This window comes from Trematomus bernacchii, unplaced genomic scaffold (assembly GCF_902827165.1).
Source record: "Trematomus bernacchii unplaced genomic scaffold, fTreBer1.1, whole genome shotgun sequence".
In the NCBI taxonomy this organism is placed as follows: Eukaryota; Metazoa; Chordata; class Actinopteri; order Perciformes; family Nototheniidae; genus Trematomus; species Trematomus bernacchii.
In genome coordinates this window covers 7,501-25,433 of record NW_022987403.1, presented here as the reverse complement: position 1 = coordinate 25,433, position 17,933 = coordinate 7,501, and the positions used below count along the sequence as shown (strand labels likewise).

Here is a 17,933-nt window from a genome sequence, read left to right as displayed (position 1 = left end):
ACCTGATGACCTGATGAGACCTGATAGACCTAACGAGACCTGATGAGACGTGGAGCGGAACAGTTTTGAGTGTTGCAAATTGGACTGCAAAGTATAATTATTATAAGAAAGTATATCGCCGAAATATTGATTTAGATTTGTTATTTTGAGATTATTTAAGTCAATACATTTTTGTTAATAAATTAAATTTCTTTGACTGAAAACCTTGGGCTGCTTATTGCTCTGGACTGCGTGTCGTCAGCCGCGCTCTGTAGAGGCAAAAGGAAACCTTGGATGCCACTTCACTCTCTGTCGTGGTGTTGAGTGGCGGTCTAATTGATTTCATGTGATTCAGGTTATTTGAGAGAGTTTTCATGTTCTTTGTGATCATATTTCACCTCTGCGCCGTCGTTTCATTGACTAACCCTTCCGTGGAAACCACATTCAAACACATTGCAGAAACCAAACACTGACTACAGACGCACACAGACTGAACTTCATGCCAGAGAACTCCACCTCGTAAAAAACATTTGCTGGTAACTCTCCGTGTGACGGGCGCCGTTAAAGCGTCATATCTCTGAGCACAGGAAGTGAGATAAGACTTCCTGTCTCTTTGTAAACCTTTCATCCTTCACTTCCATATCAGCCTTCAGAGCAGGTCACGCTCTGCGGGGCGTTCAGGGTCCGGGAAAACTCACCACCGAGCCCTGAAGGCACCACGCTGTGTGCATGAGATATATTTACAGTAAATCAAGAAGAAGACTCCAGTTTCTACGACTGAGTGACGTTAAAACTGAATCTTTGGACCTCATGTGGGAACATTTATATATTAAAAGTACACCTGATGAGGGCCACATATTCACAACACAACATAGTCATTACTTCCTTAAAGGTTTTCCATCATATCTACTTTATGGTTCTTCAGCACTTTCTACCTCAGGAGGTCGAGTTTTTGGTTTGCCAGGAGGTTTAAGGAAAAAGGACTTGTTCAATCTCCATGACATGTGGTGGACATATGAATCATTGACTAAGAAAGAAACCATAAGAATTTGGAGCCGATCCGAATCCAGGTGTTGGGACACGACGGCATGACGGACAAGGAGGTCATGTTTTCAGTTTGCTTGTCGGTCTGTCAGGAGATCTATGGAAACACTACTCGTCCAATGTTTATGAAATGTGGTGGAAATGTGTAGAATGGACGAACAAAGAAACCATACTCATTTGGCCTGGATCTGAATAACGGTGTTGGAAAACGACCCATTTTAGTTGGGAGACGTCAATCGTTTTTCATTGCGATGTATAGCGCTGACTTGGCAGAACTCCAGTTCTTACAGGACTTGTTTTTATTTTCTTCTACCTGGTATGTTGTGATGTTTTATGTGAATTGTTGTGTACCTAAACACCGAGGCACGCTCCTTGTGTGGAGCGATCATCCAGATCAGAGAGCTCTTTATTTGAGGAGCTCTGAGGTGAAGACATCACGGTTTATCTTCAAAGACGTTTCACTTGTTTTCCACAGAGACGGACACATGTTTTAAATCACGTCTCTTTGACTTTCTTTGAGTGGTTCTTAATCTTCACGCTGAATCTGACGGCCTCCCAGCATGCAACACAAACAGATCGTGACCTCGGCCCGAGAGATAAAGAAAAAAAGAGTTTGTTGTTTGTGAGATTTTTTCAGATGGTCGAGACAAAACGCAGCCATTTAAACATTTAGACGCTCCATTAGAGAGAGGGGGTGACACACACACACACACACACACACACACACACACGCACACACACAGCAACACACATACACACACACACACACGCACGCACACACACACACACACACGCACGCACACACACACACAGCAACACACACACACCCCCACACACACGCACACACACAGCAACACACCACACACACACACACACACACACACACACACACACACACACACACACACACACACACAGTCGTACTTTGACTTAAAATAATGATAATACACTACGGTCTGATGCGACAAATACCTTTCTTTAAAAGCAATTGAAATGTAAAGGAATGGTGAAATGATGCCGGTAACTCACCACGTTCTTCAGGTGACATCGCCAGAGTGGACTCCAATACCCAGAATGCATCAGGCTTGGCAGGGATACACTTTAATGTGGGAGTCTTTTCTCAAAATATCACAGAATCTTTGAGGATATAACCCCTCCTTCTCGGTCACAATGCAGCGTGTTGTTCTGAGTGTAAAAACCTTCATACTAACACCATGCAACGGACTTTTTCTAAAAGATAAAAGCACGACAGACATTTCAAAAGTCTTGTTTTAAAGAAACCAATGATTTAAGTGTATTAATCGTCCACCTTCACTTCCTCTCGTCAGCTCCTCCCCCTCTGATAAAAGACAACGCTCGGTTTAAGTGCACGACATCCAACATGAGACGCTTTATTTCACTTCTTCAAACACATCCATTCATGTTGCAAAATGCACGAAGAAGACACGGGAGACGTTTTAAACGCAGTCCATAAAAAACAACAAAAAAACAACATGTGGTCCTTTTCCTGAAATAAATAAAGTCTGAGTGGATTCATAAAAACACATATACAGATAGTGTCTCAGTCTGTGTGGGGACAAAATAAATAGATGCACAAATATTACAAACAGTTTCTGAGCCGTTTGGAAACACCTGAACAGGAAACAGGAAGTGCTTAACATTTCAGAACAAAAGCATCAGCAGAGTCCAAACTTCACCTCACAGATAAAAGTTTAAAATATTAAACGCCACGACGTCCCTGGAGATCTGTTTCATTTCTTTGTGCAACATATTTAATACCAAAGGTGCAGGATACACAAAAGCATAAATAAAAAAGATTACAAAAACTAAAAATCCACATTCTGTTGTTGTTGTTGTTGTTGTTGTTGTTGTTGTTGTTGTTGTAACCCCTTCTGTCTCAATTGAAGACAAATGTTCAGATAAAAAATATATGATATGTCATTTTTTATTTTTGTGATTGGTCAACTGCTTAGAGATGTCCCGCCCCCTTAGCCTATCACGTACCATATGTTGGAGCGCTAGCCAATAGGAGCGCAGTGCCGTCACAATCACAACAATGCCCAAAATGAATGATAAAAGTGTCCGTAGCACAAGGGTTCATTCTGGTTCAAAAAAAGTGAATAAATGTGATTTTATCCTAATTTAAATCCCATAAAGAGGCGTCTGCAGGACTAATGCTGTAGTGTGGGTTTCATTCAAGTGAATATATGTAAATGAATACTTCCTAACTTTTATTTGACAGTCTTTCGGACGGAGCTGCCTCGGGTAATGCCCGCTGCGTCAGAAAACATTAGCTTTTATTCCGTGATGTGCAAACAGTAAAACTCTTCAAAAGACTTGTGCATACGTGTTGCTGCCACACGAGGAAACAGAAACTGAAGCGACCCCCCCCTGACCTCTGACCCCCCCCCCCCCCTGACCTCTGACCCCTCCCCCCCCATGCAGAACTAGCCGAGGCACAAACCGGACGATAAACAACAAATACAAAATACTTTTTCATGCCCACAAAATACTCGTTAACAGCGGAGGAAATACAAAAATACTTTAAGGTTTGGAGCGTCTGTCACTGAGGCGGGACTCCATTTATATTTATCACTTCTTTAAATATCGGACCCCCGGGCACAGAGGGGTACAAGCCCCCCCAACCCCACCATGTTTGTAGTCAATCTGTAGTCTTTTGTAGTCAATTTGTAGTCAGTTTGTCCTTTGCATCTCTTTCTGGTGTCTTAGCGTCTCTTAGAAGTCGTTCTTAGTGTCTCTTAGAAGTCGTTCTTAGCGTCTCTTAGAAGTCGTTCTTAGTGTCTCTTAGAAGTCGTTCTTAGCGTCTCTTAGAAGTCGTTCTTAGTGTCTCTTAGAAGTCGTTCTTAGTGTCTCTTGGAAGTCGTTCTTAGCGTCTCTTGGAAGTCGTTCTTAGCGTCTCTTAGAAGTCGTTCTTAGCGCGTTCTTAGTGTCTCTTAGAAGTCGTTCTTAGTGTCTCTTGGAAGTCGTTCTTAGTGTCTCTTGGAAGTCGTTCTTAGTGTCTCTTGGAAGTCGTTCTTAGCGTCTCTTAGAAGTCGTTCTTAGCGTCTCTTAGAAGTCGTTCTTAGTGTCTCTTAGAAGTCGTTCTTAGCGTCTCTTAGAAGTCGTTCTTAGTGTCTCTTAGAAGTCGTTCTTAGCGTCTCTTAGAAGTCGTTCTTAGCGTCTCTTAGAAGTCGTTCTTAGCGTCTCTTAGAAGTCGTTCTTAGCGTCTCTTAGAAGTCGTTCTTAGCGTCTCTTAGAAGTCGTTCTTAGCGTCTCTTAGAAGTCGTTCTTAGTGTCCTTGTAGTCTCTGTGTCTCCTTCTGTTATTTTGAGGCTCTTTATAGTGTTGTTGTTGTTGTTGTTGTTGTTTTGAGTCTTTTTCTGGTCTCTTTTAGTGTCTGCTCTGGTGTTGAATCCTTTCCTAGTGGCTTTAGTCCTTGTGTTTGTATGAAGTCTCTCTGTAGTGGTTTTAGTTCCTCCTGTGTTGAGTCTCTCTGTAGTGGTTTTAGTTCCTCCTGTGTTGAGTCTCTCTGTAGTGGTTTTGAGTGGCGGTCTAATTGATTGCATGTGTTTCTGGTTATTTCTGAGTGTTTTTGTGATCATATTTAGCCTCTGCGCCGTCGTTTGATTGACTTCCCAACAGGAAATATGAAACCATAGCTCCAGGGGCCCGTTCAATAACCCCTCCATTAAAACCACATTTAAACAGATCGCAGAAATCAAACACTGAGACGCACACAGACTGCACATTCACTTCAAGTAGAGTCCATGCCACAGATCCAGAGTGAGATATTTAAATAAAGAAGGAAACATTTTAACGGCATCTTAACGTGTTCGGTAAATCCACCTTCAGTGTTTGGTCCGTGTGCAAAGTGTCCGTCAGAAGGAGCTGGGTTCTCGTTGCATTGATTATTCTGTAACAGTCGAAGCCGTGGGTCTCTGAGTCGGAGAGTTGAACCAGCAACTTTATTCAGTTTACAATCTGCGGAGAGCTGAGGCGGGGGGGGGGGGGGGGGTGGATGGGGCCTGTGAAATAGAGAAAGAAACACAAAGAGAGGTTTAACTGGTGTTTCAATGGCAGGCAGCGACACAACATGTAATCATATAATAACGTCTCTGCATCTAAATTTGTAATAACGAATTTCACATTTTTCTCAGAATTATATTTCTTCAACATTTTTTTACTTCTTCTCCAAATTTTTCTTTTTCACAATTTCATTTTTTCTCAAAATTTTACACTTTTTCTCATAATTTTACACTTTTTTCTCAAAATTTCACTTTTTTCTCATAATTTTACACTTTTCTCAAAATTTCACTTTTTTCTCATAAATTCACTTTTTTCTCAAAATTTCACTTTTTTCTCATAAATTCACTTTTTTCTCAAAATTTCACTTTTTTCTCATAAATTCACTTTTTTCTCAAAATTTTACACTTTTTTCTCAAATGTCTATTTTCCTTATATTTAGCTTTTTTCTCATAATTTCGTATTTTTTCTCATAATTTCACTTTAAAAAAAAAAATCCCTTTATTTCTAAAGAATTGAATTTTTTTTCTCATAATTTCATTTTCTTTACATAATCTCACTTTTTTATCACAATCTTTCTTTATTTCTCATAATTTCCCTTTCCCCTCAGAACCTGGAGGTGCGTTCAGGCTCCCCAACAGAAACCCGTCCTCCCAGCTTCTCTCCTGTAACTCACCGGCCTCACAGCGAGCTGCTCAGAATCTCCGACACCTGAGCGTTCGTCTGCTCGTCAGAATCCACTTCCTGTGTGCCTCCCTCCTCCTCCTCCCCCCCCCTCCACCACCACAGACACCCCCGCTGCCTCCCCCCTCTCCCCCCCTACAAAGATGCGTCTAACATGGGGCCTTCCTCCCCCCTCTCCTCCCCCCCGCTGCCTCCCCCTCCGGCTCTCCAGAACGCAGGAGGCGTGGCTAACAAAGGTGGGGGAGTCGATGGGGGGGGGGAGGTCCGTCTGCTGGGTGTACACCCCCTCGGAGAGAGAGAGAGACCCCCCCTCTCCCCCCTCCTCCCCCCGGAGCCACCGAGGGGTGAAGTACGCTCCTCCCCCCCCCCCGCTGACTGCGAGAGAGGAGCTTTCGTTTGGAGGGGGGGTTACAGAGAGGCCTCAGGGGGGGAGAGAGGGGGGAGAGGGAGAGGTCCTCCAGGGGCAGGAGAGGGGAGAGAGGCCTCAGGTTGGGAGACAGGGGGGAGAGGGAGAGGTCCTCCAGGGGCAGGAGGGGGGAGAGAGGGAAGTCTTTGGATGGAGAGGGGGAGAGAGGGAAGAAGGTGGAGGAGAGGGGGAGGTCTGAGGGGGGGCAGACGCTGTACCTGAGGGGGAGAAAAGGGAGGTTTCAAACATGGTTTTTGGATAGGTGGAGCGGCACGAGGACACACATCACGTCCGCCACTTGCCTGCACCTCCGCACTTCATCACGGCAGCATCGGCCGCACGTGCCGCACCGCCGCACCGGCCGCAAGGCCTGCACGGCAGCACCGCTCGCACGGCATCACTGCCGCACCGCCGCACAGACACCCCGCACCGCCGGCACCGGCCTCACTTCATCACTTCCTCACCTCCTCACCTCATCACCTCCTCACCTCATCACCTCCTCACTTCCTCACTTCATCACTTCATCACCCTCCTCACCTCATCACTTCATCACTTCCTCACTTCCTCACCTCCTCACCTCCTCACTTCCTCACTTCATCACCTCCTCACCTCCTCACTTCATCACTTCCTCACTTCATCACTTCCTCACCTCCTCACTTCATCACTTCCTCACTTCATCACCTCCTCACCTCATCACTTCCTCACTTCATCACTTCATCACCTCCTCACTTCATCACTTCATCACTTCCTCACTTCCTCACCTCATCACCTCCTCACTTCATCACTTCATCACTTCATCACCTCATCACCTCCTCACTTCCTCACTTCATCACCTCCTCACTTCCTCACTTCATCACTTCATCACCTCCTCACTTCCTCACCTCCTCACCTCATCACCTCCTCACTTCCTCACTTCATCACTTCATCACCTCCTCACCTCCTCACTTCCTCACTTCATCACCTCCTCACTTCATCACTTCCTCACTTCCTCACCTCCTCACCTCCTCACTTCATCACTTCATCACTTCATCACCTCCTCACTTCCTCACTTCATCACCTCCTCACTTCATCACTTCCTCACTTCCTCACCTCCTCACCTCATCACCTCCTCACTTCCTCACTTCATCACCTCCTCACTTCCTCACTTCATCACCTCCTCACTTCATCACTTCATCACTTCCTCACTTCCTCACCTCCTCACCTCATCACCTCCTCACTTCATCACTTCATCACCTCCTCACTTCCTCACTTCATCACTTCATCACCTCCTCACTTCATCACTTCATCACTTCCTCACTTCCTCACCTCCTCACCTCATCACCTCCTCACTTCATCACTTCATCACTTCATCACCTCCTCACTTCCTCACTTCATCACTTCATCACCTCCTCACTTCATCACTTCATCACTTCCTCACTTCCTCACCTCCTCACCTCATCACCTCCTCACTTCATCACTTCATCACTTCATCACTTCATCACCTCCTCACTTCATCACTTCATCACTTCCTCACTTCCTCACCTCATCACCTCATCACCTCCTCACTTCCTCACTTCATCACCTCATCACCTCTTCACCTCCTCACTTTAATGGTGCTGTATTATTATTATTTCAAATGTCCCGAATTGGGATCAAGTACTTCTTATCTTATCTTAATAAACAAAGTGATGACTAAGTGTTACCTGAGCTCGTGGGTCTGCAGCACGTCGGGGGCGCTGCCGCCCAGCGAGTGCAGTGCCTGCTGGGAGAGGTGTTGGGGGGGGGGAGTAGAGCAGGTCCAGGTCTCGGGGGCTCAGAGCGTCGCTGGAGTCGTAGTCGCTGTCTGTGGGGAGGAAGACCTCCGAGGACCCGTCCTCATCGGAGCCCAGCAGGGAGTCTGAGGGCAGCAGAGGATCCGTTTTAGATTTAAGTTTTTTAAATGTTCTTTCACAATTTGGATATTTTTTTTCTGAATTTGTACCTTTTTCTAATGATTCAATTTTTTCTCTCAAAAAGAATCAAGTTTTTTCAACAAAATAATTTGCGTTTTCTCAAAATGTGAAGTTAAAAAAAAAAAAAAAATCACGTTTTTTCTAAAGAAAACACGTTTTCTCAAAATGTCATGTTTTTCTCAAAATGTCATGTTTTTCTCAAAATGTCTAATTCTTCTATAAAAAAAAATAAAATGTCACTGTTTTTTCTTAATTGTTTTAAAAAAAAAAATGTCCACAACAAATTTCACTTTTTTCTCAAATGTGTCCTTCAGAGGTCAATAAAGACATTGAATCTCAACATGTCTCCTCACCGCTGGGGGGCTTCCTGCGGCGGGGCTCTGGCGAGGGGGAGGGGGTCGGCAGGAAGTCGTTGTTGGAGGAGGTGGAGTCGGTCTTCTGCTCGCTGTCGGGGGGGGCGTCTGCGTTAACGAGCGCTGAGACGGGAACGCCGCCGCGGGGCTGCCGGTAACGAGCGAACTGAAGAGCGTCCGTTATCCAGCGCAGGTCCCGACGCACCTCGTCCAGCTGCTGCAGGGTTAAACAACATTTCACTGTTTGGTTCAATTTACTTTGGGTATTTCATTTCTTAGTATTTTCATTCTTGGTATTTTATTACAGAGTCTGTGTGTGCTGTATAGTGTGTGTGTGCTGTATAGTGTGTGTGTGCTGTACAGTGTGTGTGTTACAGTGTGTGTGTCCCTCACCTGGATGTAGTCCAGGATCAGCTGGTGTCTCTGTTTGGCGGAGGACACCTCGCTGTCGCTGATGGCCTCCCGCAGTGCCTGCTGGGTAATCAGAGCGTCCAGGTCCAGCACGGAGGACAGGCGGCAGTACAGACCGATGAACTTCTCCTTGTACGTGCAGAAGTGGACTGATGGAGGGAAAACACAGAGAGAATATACAATAAATACAAATATACATCGTGCAATATACCGGTGCAATCTGGAACATATTCAGCAAAACTGGGACTTTTTTAGGTGGAATCTGGTCTAAAGTGACAGGAATCTGGTCTAAAGTGACAGGAATCTGGTCTAAAGAGACAGGAATCTGGTCTAAAGTGACAGGAATCTGGTCTAAAGAGACAGGAATCTGGTCTAAAGGGACAGGAATCTGGTCCAAAGGGACAGGAATCTGGTCTAAAGGGACAGGAATCTGGTCTAAAGTGACAGGAATCTGGTCCAAAGGGACAGGAATCTGGTCTAAAGAGACAGGAATCTGGTCAAAAGTGACAGGAATCTGGTCTAAAGAGACCGGAATCTGGTCTAAAGGGACAGGAATCTGGTCTAAAGTGACAGGAATCTGGTCTAAAGGGACAGGAATCTGGTCTAAAGGGACAGGAATCTGGTCTAAAGTGACAGGAATCTGGTCTAAAGGGACAGGAATCTGGTCTAAAGGGACAGGAATCAGGAATCTGGTCTAAAGAGACAGGAATCAGGAATCTGGTCTAAAGGGACAGGAATCTGGAATCTGGTCTAAAGGGACAGGAATCTGGAATCTGGTCTAAAGGGACAGGAATCTGGAATCTGGTCTAAAGGGACAGGAATCTGGAATCTGGTCTAAAGGGACAGGAATCAGGAATCTGGTCTAAAGGGACAGGAATCTGGAATCTGGTCTAAAGGGACAGGAATCTGGAATCTGGTCTAAAGGGACAGGAATCTGGTCTAAAGGGACAGGAATCAGGAATCTGGTCTAAAGGGACAGGAATCAGGAATCTGGTCAAAAGGGACAGGAATCTGGAATCTGGTCTAAAGAGACAGGAATCTGGTCTAAAGGGACAGGAATCTGGTCTAAAGGGACAGGAATCTGGTCTAAAGGGACAGGAATCTGGAATCTGGTCAAAAGGGACAGGAATCTGGTCTAAAGGGACAGGAATCTGGTCTAAAGGGACAGGAATCTGGTCAAAAGGGACAGGAATCAGGAATCTGGTCTAAAGGGACAGGAATCAGGAATCTGGTCTAAAGGGACAGGAATCTGGAATCTGGTCTAAAGGGACAGGAATCTGGTCTAAAGGGACAGGAATCTGGTCAAAAGGGACAGGAATCTGGAATCTGGTCTAAAGGGACAGGAATCAGGAATCTGGTCTAAAGGGACAGGAATCTGGTCTAAAGGGACAGGAATCAGGAATCTGGTCTAAAGTGACAGGAATCTGGTCTAAAGAGACAGGAATCTGGTCTAAAGAGACAGGAATCTGGTCTAAAGTGACAGGAATCTGGTCTAAAGAGACAGGAATCTGGTCTAAAGGGACAGGAATCTGGAATCTGGTCTAAAGGGATAGCAATCTGGAATCTGGTCAAAAGGGACAGGAATCTGGTCTAAAGGGACAGGAATCAGGAATCTGGTCTAAAGGGACTGGAATCTGGTCTAAAGGGACAGGAATCTGGTCAAAAGGGACAGGAATCAGGAATCTGGTCTAAAGGGACAGGAATCTGGAATCTGGTCTAAAGGGACAGGAATCAGGAATCTGGTCTAAAGGGACAGGAATCTGGAATCTGGTCTAAAGGGACAGGAATCTGGTCAAAAGGGACAGGAATCTGGAATCTGGTCTAAAGGGACAGGAATCAGGAATCTGGTCTAAAGGGACAGGAATCTGGAATCTGGTCTAAAGGGACAGGAATCTGGAATCTGGTCTAAAGGGACAGGAATCAGGAATCTGGTCTAAAGGGACAGGAATCAGGAATCTGGTCTAAAGGGACAGGTATCAGGAATCTGGTCAAAAGGGACAGGAATCTGGTCTAAAGGGACAGGAATCAGGAATCTGGTCTAAAGGGACAGGAATCAGGAATCTGGTCTAAAGGGACAGGAATCAGGAATCTGGTCTAAAGGGACAGGAATCTGGAATCTGGTCTAAAGGGACAGGAATCAGGAATCTGGTCTAAAGGGACAGGAATCAGGAATCTGGTCTAAAGGGACAGGAATCTGGAATCTGGTCTAAAGGGACAGGAATCAGGAATCTGGTCTAAAGGGACAGGAATCAGGAATCTGGTCTAAAGGGACAGGAATCAGGAATCTGGTCTAAAGGGACAGGAATCAGGAATCTGGTCTAAAGGGACAGGAATCTGGAATCTGGTCTAAAGGGACAGGAATCAGGAATCTGGTCTAAAGGGACAGGAATCAGGAATCTGGTCTAAAGGGACAGGTATCAGGAATCTGGTCAAAAGGGACAGGAATCTGGTCTAAAGGGACAGGAATCAGGAATCTGGTCTAAAGGGACAGGAATCAGGAATCTGGTCTAAAGGGACAGGAATCAGGAATCTGGTCTAAAGGGACAGGAATCAGGAATATGGTCAAAAGGGACAGGAATCTGGTCTAAAGGGACAGGAATCTGGTCTAAAGGGACAGGAATCTGGTCTAAAGGGACAGGAATCAGGAATCTGGTCTAAAGGGACAGGAATCAGGAATCTGGTCTAAAGGGACAGGAATCTGGTCTAAAGGGACAGGAATCAGGAATCTGGTCTAAAGGGACAGGAATCTGGACGATAATCATTGAAAATGTGTGATGGTGTATCTTCTGTAAAATCTGGTGAAAGTGAGAGGAGTCTGCTCTCACTTTGGAGAGTTTTCCTGAGCGAGCAGCAGCTGGAGGTGTGTGTGTGTGTGTGTGTGTGTGTGTGTGTGTGTGTGTGTGTGTGTGTGTGGGTACAAAGAGAGAGTATTGTGCAGTGTGTATGGTGTTATTGACACATTCTTGTGTATGTGTGTTTATATGTGTTCTGCTGGAGCCTGCAGACTGATTTAGTGCCGCTAGGCAGACAGAGGTGTGTGTGTGTGTGTGTGTGTGTGTGTGTGTGTGTGTGTGTGAGTGTGTGTGTGTGTGTGTGTGTGTGTGTGTGTGTGTGTGTGTGTGTGTGTGTACTCGGTCCTGCATGAGGCTGCATTAATGTGTGGTTTGCATTTTAACTTCTTTATATTTCCTGAGTTCCCAAGAAAAAACGTTTAAAATTGAGAAAATTAGTTTTTTAAATGTGTCAAGCGTAACAGTGCCAGATTTAGCTTTGAGCTCATTTCCATCCGCAGTCCCTCACATAAAAACATTTAAGAAAATTACATTTTACAAACATTGCAAAAACAAAATACATGATATGCAAAAAGTGCAAGAGAGCAAGAGCAGCATACACAAGTATTCATGACATGGCAGCACGATGTAGCAGCTAGGACATGTGAGAGGAGAGGAGATACCCCTGGGTTAAAGTGCATTTAGCGGTGATTGCACGTCTGTTTGTGTACGTGTCTGTGTGTGTGTGTGTGTGTGTGTGCTCACCGAGCTCGAACATCTGCAGGGGGAGGTGCAGGAACCCTGAGAGGGGGGTGTAGGCGTTGGACTGTCCGGGGGCGGAGCAGACGTCGTCGGCGGCCGGCAGGAGGAGCAGGAAGGAGACGCCGTGACCGAGCTCCACCACCTCCTGGGAGTAGAGGCGCAGGAGGCGGGACTGTATATAATACAATGTTGTATAATTATTGAACTTATATCAATTCTGAGAAAAAAGTGAAAATCTGAAAAAAAGAGTGACATTTTAGAATCAGAGAAATAAAAATGTTGTATACAAAATAATTGTGAAAAGTGAAAAAAAGTGAAATTCTTGGAAAAAACTGGTGTGTGTTCAGGTGTGTGTTCAGGTGTGTGTTCAGGTGTGTGTGCCTGGTGCAGAGGTAGGTTCAGGAGTGTGTGTACAGGTGTGTGTGTGTGTACAGGTTTGTGTGTGTGTGTGTGGGTGTGTGTGTGTGTGTACCTGGTGCAGAGGTAGTTTCAAGTGTATGTTCAGGTGTGTGTGTGTGTGTGTGTGTGTGTGTACCTGGTGAAGAGGTAGGTTCAGGTGCTTCAGCAGAGCCTTGATGGAGGTCTGCAGCTCATAGTATAGTAAGGGGGCGTGGCTCTCCAGTTGTTGCTCCGCCTCCTCGCTCCTCTCACCTGCAGCCGCCAGTGCCTGGATCCACTCCCACTCATCCCTGACACACACACACACACACACACACACACACACACACACACACACACACACACACACACACACATTTAATAATTATATAATGTCCTCATAATTGGCTCATCATTAAAGTGTGTATCTCTGTAATCGTGAGGTGTGCTGCTTTTCTCCGTTTCATATTAAAGTGAATCATTAAGACACTTAAACACACCACCTTGGACATCCATGTAAAACACACACTCACATATCCAAACTCTCTGTCTGTCAGGTGTGTGTGTGTGTGTGTGTGTGTGTGTGTGTGTGTGTGTGTGTGTGTGTGTGTGTGTGTGTGTGTGTGTGTGTGTGTGTGTGTGTGTGTGTACCTGGACACGTTGCCGTTGTCTCTGACTCGTGTGTGGCAGAGCATGTTGGGGTGCCTCTGTGACACCAGGACTCTGATCTGGTCCACAGAGCTGCTGAGCTTCAGGAAGCCCAGGTACAGACCTGGGGTCAGACGCAGGGCGCCGCGCCGCTGGTACGCTATGATGTCCTGAAACACACACATTAAAGGTCCCCTATTATCCTGTTTCTCATCAATATATCACAGGTCTCAGATATATCCAGAGCCTGTCTCTGATTGGCTGAAACACCAAACAGATCATTGCAGCATTACCCATAATCCCCATGAAGAAGTGGACTCTAATAATAGGTGACCTTTAATGTATATATGCTTCCTCCTCACCTGGATGGTGATGATGAGGATGTCGAGGGCGTACGGCTCCTCAGGCGTGGACAGACTCTTCCTCTGACTCTGCAGCTTGCTGACGGGCATCCACTTCCCCCCGCCGAGTGTGTGTGTGTGTGTGCTGTCGGCCTCACGCGTCGTCACCAGCAACACGTTGCCGTGGCGATCCTTAATGGGCTCGTAGTGCACCCGGCCCAGGTTGTGTGTCCCCAGGAGGATCTGAAGACAGGAACACCCACACACACAGTTACATCATTATCAAAGTCAACTTGAATGTCAACCTTTCAGTTTGTGTGTACAGAGAGATCGAAATACCGTTTCCCACAATCCAGAATACACAAATACTAATATGTGTATACATATTTGTATATACATATTTGTATCAACAGACACATTTATACATATGCACATTAAGACATAAATAAAAGCACAGCAATAATCAAAATATACAAAATAACAGTCACTTGAATGAATTGTATTTGTTATTATAGTTAAAAAGCTATTCTATCTCCTGTAGTGTTCAATAGGTGTTAATGCATGTCAATGGTCTGCAGAGACTAAAGTACCTGAGTTTCTTTCCACTAATCATTTGACTTTTCATCCAATTTGAATTCTTCCTAGATTTCTAGTTGTTGCTCAGAATATTATTCATTTCTCTCAAAATGTCTATTTATTTTCAAAATGTAACTTTTTTATTAGAATTAATTTTTCTTTTTTTTCAGATTTCGGACTCGTTTTAAAAAATATTTATTTTAATGTTGAATTAAGAAAAACAATTGTCAGAGGGATACAAAATGAAAATAGTAGAAAAAGTCTCATTATTTTCACTGAAGTCTGTTTGTGTGTGTGTGTGTGTGTGTGTGTGTGTGTGTGTGTGTTTGTGTGTGTGTGTGTGTGTGTGTGTGTACCTGCATCTGTCCAGCGGCGGTCAGCATCTTGTGTCTGGCCTGCAGCGTGGAGGAAGAAGACGTGGAGACAGACATGCTCTGCCTCAACCAGCGCACATCCTCCCACATACAGGAGAGCTGCACACACACACACACACACACACACACACACACACACACACACACACACACACACACACACACACACACACACACACACACACACACACATATTTAAAAACATGAGTATATCCAACAGGCTCCTTACAGCTGATAACTCCTGACAGGAAGTGACGGTAAACACATGAGAAATATCCCCTTTAAGTATCTCTGATTGAAAGTAATATTAATAATAATAATAATATAATGAATGAATGTAATGTAAGGTACAGATATTTAAGATTAAAGTTATTAGAATAAAGCAGATGTAACAGAGGGCTCAGTGTATGAGGGTTACCTTGGTGAACCACAGGAAGTCCTTTTACTAATACTTAGTAATACTTAGAGGGTTACCTTGGTGAACCAGAGGAAGTCCTTTTACTAATACTTAGTAATACTTAGAGGGTACCTTGGTGAACCAGAGGAAGTCCTTTTACTAATACTTAGTAATACTTAGAGGGTACCTTGGTGAACCAGAGGAAGTCCTGCATCAGGGAGCTGCTGTAGGAGTCGTCCACCTCCACGATGGGGATCTGATCCTCTGCCGTCACCAGCAGGGAGTCTTTATGATGCAACACCACCGCCAGGTACACCCCCCTGCACAGGTGCATCATGGGAAGTCAGGTGAGGTGAGAGGGGGGTTACATAGAAACCTTTAAATGTTTCAAGTTTCAAGTCTTTCTCATCATGTGCTCAGCAGCTACAGAGTAGACATGGAGATGACAAACTGAAGTCCTCCTCCAACAGAGCAACATGAATATATATAGAACAGATGAAACAGATAAATCAAATAATAGATAGAAACAGTCATTTTTCATAAATCTGACATTTCTCTGAAAATCAAAAAATTCTGACTTTTTCTGAAAATCTCATAACCCTGACTTTTTTTCTCTGAAAATCTAAAAAATCATGAATTTAAAAAAAAAAATAACTTTTTCTGACTTTTTCTCAAAATTCTGACTTTTTCTCAAAATTATTAAAATCTTAATAACATTTTTAAAATCTTAAAATTCTGACTTTTTCTAAACATTTGAAAATTCTCAATGTTTCTCAAAATTCTGAAAATCTTAAAATTCTGACTTTTTTCTGTAAATCCTTAAAATTCTGACTTTTTTTTTTCTGTAAATCCTTAAAATTCTGACTTTTTTCTTTAAATCCTTAAAATTCTGACTTTTTCTTAAAATTCTGACTTTTTTCAGGAAATTCAAGTTTCAAGTCTTCATCACCATGTGCTCAGCATAAATGGAATGATATATTAGATGAATAATCAGCCAGATGCAAACAGATGAATGTTCTGGACGTTCTTCACAGAGTTCAGGAGGTGAACAGATGTTCTGGACGTGGTTCACAGAGTTCAGGAGGTGAACAGATGTTCTGGACCTGGTTCACAGAGTTCAGGAGGTGAACAGATGTTCTGGACGTGGTTCACAGAGTTCAGGAGGTGAACAGATGAATGTTCTGGACGTGGTTCAGAGTTCAGGAGGTGAACAGATGTTCTGGACGTGGTTCACAGAGTTCAGGAGGTGAACAGATGAATGTTCTGGACGTGGTTCTCAGAGTTCAGGAGGTGAACAGATGAATGTTCTGGACGTGGTTCTCAGAGTTCAGGAGGTTAACAGATGAATGTTCTGGACCTGGTTCACAGAGTTCAGGAGGTGAACAGATGAATGTTCTGGATGTGGTTCTCAGAGTTCAGGAGGTGAACAGATGAATGTTCTGGACGTGGTTCAGAGTTCAGGAGGTGAACAGATGAATGTTCTGGACGTGGTTCACAGAGTTCAGGAGGTGAACAGATGAATGTTCTGGACGTGGTTCAGAGTTCAGGAGGTTAACAGATGAATGTTCTGGACCTGGTTCACAGAGTTCAGGAGGTTAGCAGATGAATGTTCTGGACCTGGTTCACAGAGTTCAGGAGGTTAACAGATGAATGTTCTGGACCTGGTTCTCAGAGTTCAGGAGGTGAACAGATGAATGTTCTGGACCTGGTTCACAGAGTTCAGGAGGTTAACAGATGAATGTTCTGGACCTGGTTCACAGAGTTCAGGAGGTGAACAGATGAATGTTCTGGACGTGGTTCACAGAGTTCAGGAGGTTAACAGATGAATGTTCTGGACGTGGTTCAGAGTTCAGGAGGTTAACAGATGAATGTTCTGGACCTGGTTCTCAGAGTTCAGGAGGTGAACAGATGAATGTTCTGGACGTGGTTCACAGAGTTCAGGAGGTTAACAGATGAATGTTCTGGACGTGGTTCAGAGTTCAGGAGGTTAACAGATGAATGTTCAGGACCTGGTTCTCAGAGTTCAGGAGGTTAGCAGATGAATGTTCTGGACGTGGTTCAGAGTTCAGGAGGTGAACAGATGAATGTTCTGGACGTGGTTCTCAGAGTTCAGGAGGTTAACAGATGAATGTTCTGGACGTGGTTCAGAGTTCAGGAGGTGAACAGATGAATGTTCTGGACGTGGTTCAGAGTTCAGGAGGTGAACAGATGTTCTGGACGTGGTTCACAGAGTTCAGGAGGTGAACAGATGAATGTTCTGGACGTGGTTCTCAGAGTTCAGGAGGTTAACAGATGAATGTTCTGGACGTGGTTCAGAGTTCAGGAGGTGAACAGATGAATGTTCTGGACGTGGTTCTCAGAGTTCAGGAGGTTAACAGATGAATGTTCTGGACGTGGTTCAGAGTTCAGGAGGTGAACAGATGAATGTTCTGGACCTGGTTCACAGAGTTCAGGAGGTTAACAGATGAATGTTCTGGACCTGGTTCACAGAGTTCAGGAGGTGAACAGATGAATGTTCTGGACGTGGTTCAGAGTTCAGGAGGTTAACAGATGAATGTTCTGGACCTGGTTCACAGAGTTCAGGAGGTTAACAGATGAATGTTCTGGACCTGGTTCACAGAGTTCAGGAGGTTAGCAGATGAATGTTCTGGACCTGGTTCACAGAGTTCAGGAGGTTAACAGATGAATGTTCTGGACCTGGTTCACAGAGTTCAGGAGGTTAACAGATGAATGTTCTGGACCTGGTTCTCAGAGTTCAGGAGGTGAACAGATGAATGTTCTGGACGTGGTTCACAGAGTTCAGGAGGTTAACAGATGAATGTTCTGGACGTGGTTCAGAGTTCAGGAGGTTAACA

At 44.6% G+C, this 17,933-nt stretch overlaps 1 protein-coding gene across 1 annotated transcript in view; it reads right to left on the bottom strand.

Annotated features, from left to right (window-relative positions):
* Positions 1 to 6,138: 6,138 nt before the first annotated feature.
* LOC117487078 (ankyrin repeat and fibronectin type-III domain-containing protein 1-like) overlaps positions 6,139 to 17,933 on the bottom strand; it is a gene marked incomplete at its 5' end in the record, with an annotated part of 15,162 nt that continues 3,367 nt past the window's right edge. Inside the window, 10 exon segments of the mRNA XM_034135734.1 lie at positions 6,139 to 6,354; positions 7,819 to 8,012; positions 8,421 to 8,637; positions 8,814 to 8,980; positions 12,368 to 12,536; positions 12,900 to 13,053; positions 13,394 to 13,560; positions 13,753 to 13,974; positions 14,664 to 14,780; positions 15,266 to 15,398. Of these exon segments, the coding sequence (XP_033991625.1) occupies positions 6,139 to 6,354; positions 7,819 to 8,012; positions 8,421 to 8,637; positions 8,814 to 8,980; positions 12,368 to 12,536; positions 12,900 to 13,053; positions 13,394 to 13,560; positions 13,753 to 13,974; positions 14,664 to 14,780; positions 15,266 to 15,398 (1,756 nt within the window).